Source organism: Orycteropus afer, unplaced genomic scaffold (genome assembly GCF_000298275.1).
Source record: "Orycteropus afer afer isolate SDZICR_OR568_19922 unplaced genomic scaffold, OryAfe1.0 scaffold00074, whole genome shotgun sequence".
Classification (NCBI taxonomy): domain Eukaryota; kingdom Metazoa; phylum Chordata; class Mammalia; order Tubulidentata; family Orycteropodidae; genus Orycteropus; species Orycteropus afer.
The window spans coordinates 11,517,144-11,521,629 of record NW_006921661.1 but is presented as its reverse complement, the minus strand read 5'-3'; the positions used below and the strand labels follow the sequence as shown (position 1 = coordinate 11,521,629).

The window sequence follows — 4,486 nt, the reverse complement described above, 5'->3', positions numbered from 1 at the left end:
AGGCCCATAACTACCAAACCATCAGAACCTTTTCTTAATGAAAGGTAACATTGAACCTATCTAAAGCAATACATTGAATTGATAGGATCCCATCAAGAAGTAAAACCACCTAATGGTGTCAAGTTGTAACTACCTTAGAAGATTAAATATGACACATTTGGTGATTTTTCTGAAAATGGAAAATAGTCTACAGCAGACAGTACAGAAATAATGTCCTGCCTGTATCCAACTACGGTCAAAAAAAAAGAGTGATGGGGGGACTCAAGAGGTGTGCATTGTGGCTGTGAGAACAGAAAGGTAGGACAACAGTATCCTTTATTTTTGTCTCTGTAGTGCCTGGCATACTGTTGGTACAAAAACATTCCAGAGTATGTGTGCATACATATGACTGTGGCACTATCAGTGCTGATTTCTTGATGTTGGCTCTGCAGATACAAGTGGAAACTCGAAAACAGAGTATTATTTGGGAGTTTGAAAAATACCGGCGATTACTGAAGAAGAAACAGACATCAAGTCAACTGCTAGAGGTGGAGGTGGCCACAGCTCTGGCCAGCCTAGAGCAGGAAGAGAGAGAAACTGTGCAGAAACTGGAGTTGAATCATGATCAACTAGTCCAACAGAGCCGGGTCCTATTGAGGATGATTGCGGAGCTAGAAGAGAGGTCTCAGAGGCCTGTCCGGCGGATGCTACAGGTGAGTAGCAGGTTTTCCTGGGGACCCCGAGTGAGAGCTAAAAATAGCTTTGAAGTTCAGGAGAGAGGATTATCTAGTCTTCTGTATAACCTTTCAGCATTTTGCCCCATCAGACGTGGGTCTTCTATCCAAACCAAAAACTCACTGCCGTCCAGTCAGTTGTGACTCATAGCAACCCCTCCTTCAGTTTCCAAGCAGTAGCTCTGCAGAAGTTTATTGTCCAGTCTTCCTTCTGAGGAGTGGCTTGTGGGTCTTCTATATCCCCAGCTAATACCTACTGCTCCCCTGTCTAATGGGTTGGATGGCCTGGCCCGTTGTGGCCTACTAAGTGGTGCAGTGCTCAGGCAGCTCTTCCGTCATACCAGTCTCCTCTCTAGCTGGAGAATCTTGAAATAAAACTTTTGAAAGCTTCCAGTCAAGCCAGTCTCAGCCTGCTCAGCTACCCTCCATGGGCTTCTCCTATGCACACCTTTCTCTCTAGCCTTAGTGTCTGCTTCACTTTCCCTTAAAGAAAGCCCCTTAAGTATTTGGCATCTGATCCTCTGAGGAACAGCACATACTTATGTGATGCATTTTTTTCTCCTTTTAGGGTATTCAGGAAATCATAAACAGGTATGTTCCCATCATTGGAGTTCTGGTCAGCTGTATAAGGTATAGTGGGTCTTGGCCAGGGCCAGAAGTAGGGAATAAGCATAGACCCAGTTCTCACAGAAAAGTAGGTTTTGGTCCACAGTCTTCTCTCTCTTATTAAAAAAAAAAAAAAAACTTGTTGCTCTCAAGTCAACTCCAATTCACAGCAGCCCTCTCCACAGTGTGACTAACAATGGTGCCTATATTTTCAATTTCCCCCACTATGCCTTCCCTGGGTACCTCTTGCCTTACTTTAGTCATTGCTATAGCATTGGAGCCAACAACAGTACTCCTCTGACCATCTGCTCCCTGGAGAAGATGTACTAAGGTAGTCACCATCCTTGCCAGAGACTTTGGAACTTTTCCTGACCTGAGGGTTCTTGGAGAATTCTGCCACCTACAAGTATCCCCTTGAACTGAGCTGAGCCTAGAATCCAAGGATTCCTCTGCCTGACCTAGTGGTCTCCTGCTGTTAGGATGTAGTGTGTCATTAAAGTTGGTTGGTTTATTGCTAGGTGCTGTCAAGTTGACTCAGACTCATAGCAACCCTGTGTACAACAGAACAGAATTAAAGTAGTTATATGAAAAAGCTGGGGCCCAGTCAAATGAATATCTCCTTTTTCTTTTTTGTACTTGACCAGCCAAATTCAGATATCAACAATAAGAATTTCAGGTAAAGTTATAAAATATGTGATTTAGATTAGATTGTCTAGGGGGAGAAAAGGACTGTAAATCTTTCCATTAATGCTCTAAGCTTTCAGTCTCAGCCTTTTTGCTTTGTGGCATACCTCTTCTTCCAATGCCATATGCTCCAGTAACCTTCCTACAGTGTAAGAATGCAAATATTCTCATGCCTGTGCTACAAATGGCCCAAGGCTCAGACCATTTTGCCTGTGTTGCTTAGGAAAAGTACCTCACTGACCATGTGCCTGGCCAAGTCCCTCTTCCCTATACTAAAGGAAAGCCCAGTGGCAGAGCCAAGACTTCAGGGCCCAAGCTCTACTCTTCCTCTGCCAGGAGTAAAGCCTGGAGCCTACAGCGGCCAGAACCAGTCTCCCTGGAGCTGAAGACAGAGTGCCGTATACTGGGACTTAGAGAGATCTTGAAGACATATGCAGGTAATGGATGCTGGAAGAGATTGTGATGGACAGTGGGAAAGGTCTCTCCTAGATAACATGGTTTAGTATCCTCAGAATGACCCATCTAGCCCCACCCCACCCATCATTTAGAAATCTGTGGTTGTATTTGTCTGAGAGACCTAGCCCATGCCCCCTTGGTTATCAGTCTTAACCAATCAGGACCTTTTTCCCCTAGTTGATGTGTGCCTGGATCCAGACACAGCTTACTCCCGCCTCATTGTGTCCGAAGACAGAAAAAGTGTGTGCTACGGAGACACCAAGCAGAAACTGCCTGACAATCCTGAGAGATTTTACCGCTACAATATTGTCCTGGGCAGCCAATGCATCTCCTCAGGCCAGCACTACTGGGAGGTGGAGGTGGGAGACCGATCGGAATGGGGTCTAGGAGTGTGTAAGGAAAATGTAGACCGCAAGGAAGTTGTCTATTTATCTCCCCACTATGGATTCTGGGTGATAAGGCTGAGAAAGGGAAATGAGTACCGGGCAGGCACAGATGAATATCCTCTCCTGTCCTTGTCAGTACCTCCACGCCGAGTGGGAGTGTTCCTGGATTATGAAGCCCATGATATCTCCTTCTACAATGTGACTGATAATGGCTCCCACATTTTCACTTTCCCCCACTACCCCTTCCCTGGGCGCCTCCTGCCCTACTTTAGTCCTTGTTACAGCATTGGAGCCAATAACACTGCTCCTCTGACCATCTGCTCCCTGGATGGGGAGGACTAAGATAGTCACCATCCTAGCCACAGACCTTGGAACTTCACCTGGCCCTCAAGGGTCTTAGAGAACACTGCCACCTATAAGCATCCCCTTGAACTGAGCTGAGCCTTAAATCCAGGAATTCTTCTGCCTGACCCAGTGGTCTCTTGCTGGCACTAAACTACTTATGTAAAAAAGTTGAGGCCCAGTCAAATGAGTATCTCATCCCTATGAGCAAAACATGGCAGAGCAGTTCTAAAATAACTCATTGATGTAAAGATTGGGAATTTATTCTTTCTCTCATGCCCCTTTCCCATGGTCCTTATCCAAGGCCATAATTAGTCAATGAGGATGATGAAATGGATACAAGCTCCAGGAAATGCTTTCGATAGGATTTTAGCAACAAGCTAAAGGATTGTTATCTATATTCAGAGCTGGTTGCTGTGCTGACACCAATCACAGATTCTTCACCTGAGGTTTTGCTGCTACTGACCAAACCATATATGACCCTAGCTCTCAGACCTACTGACTAGAGACATGCAATGCAACAAAGAATGCAGGACTTCTCCAGGCCCCTCTCTGAGCACCAGCTTTACCTCAGACTCTAAGGACACCTGTTTCCTAGTCCTGCCTCTTCCTCTAAGTGACAGGATCCAAAATCTGTGAGCCTTACTTTTTATTTTCACTTTATGGATGAGGAAACTGAAATGGCCTTAATGCAACAAATTATTTCTCACAAAGCTGTTAAAATAATTATAAAGCATTCACATGAAATAAGAGTGGCAAATTCTCTTTGGTCACATGTCTGCATAACATTAATTACATTTGGATCTCAACCATCTCATGTCTGAAAGCTCTTAAGTTTCCTCATTGGGGAAAAAAATGGATATAATACCTGCATAGTCCCCTACCTCACAGGGTTGTTGTGAGGATCACGGATTCATCCTATCCTTCTACTCATTTCTCAGGGATAGAGGACAGCAAAGTAGATATTTCAAATGTGGTAATTTTCCCATCTCCACATCTTATAGTCATCATCTTCACAGCAGTGTCTTTGTTCCTTAGGGCCCCTCCTGGCTGTCCAGTGCCCTTTCAAACAAAAAGGAACTCACACTAGTGGCAAACTCTGGACTACAGTAGTGTATTGTGCATCTGATTATATGTGTTTGTTTTTGAATTACAATGGGGACCATAACCAAAGGATACAGAACAGAGATAATAAAATGGGAAGAGGAAAGCATGACTAGGAAGGAAGAGTCACACACAAGTTAATTTGGCTAAAGTTTTGATCTTTTGAGTTCAGCAGGGGACTCTCCATGGTTCTGA

At 44.5% G+C, this 4,486-nt stretch overlaps 1 protein-coding gene across 1 annotated transcript; it reads left to right on the top strand.

The window, feature by feature from the left end:
• Positions 1-416: 416 nt before the first annotated feature.
• TRIM68 (tripartite motif containing 68) lies at positions 417-3,187 on the top strand. The gene is made up of 4 exons (XM_007941066.2): positions 417-692; positions 1,282-1,304; positions 2,340-2,440; positions 2,637-3,187. Exons 1-4 carry the CDS (start codon positions 417-419, stop codon positions 3,185-3,187), a joined length of 951 nt encoding a protein of 316 aa, XP_007939257.1.
• The last annotated feature ends 1,299 nt before the right edge of the window (positions 3,188-4,486 follow it).

Excerpts from the sequence above, each read along its gene's own strand:
- TRIM68 (XM_007941066.2), top strand. The coding sequence starts at position 417 with ATGTTGGCTCTGCAGATACAAGTGGAAACTCGAAAACAGAGTATTATT. Across the intron at positions 1,305-2,339 it reads ATTCAGGAAATCATAAACAG|GAGTAAAGCCTGGAGCCTAC; the intron begins GTATGTTCCCAT and ends TTCCTCTGCCAG. Across the intron at positions 2,441-2,636 it reads GATCTTGAAGACATATGCAG|TTGATGTGTGCCTGGATCCA; the intron begins GTAATGGATGCT and ends TTTTTCCCCTAG.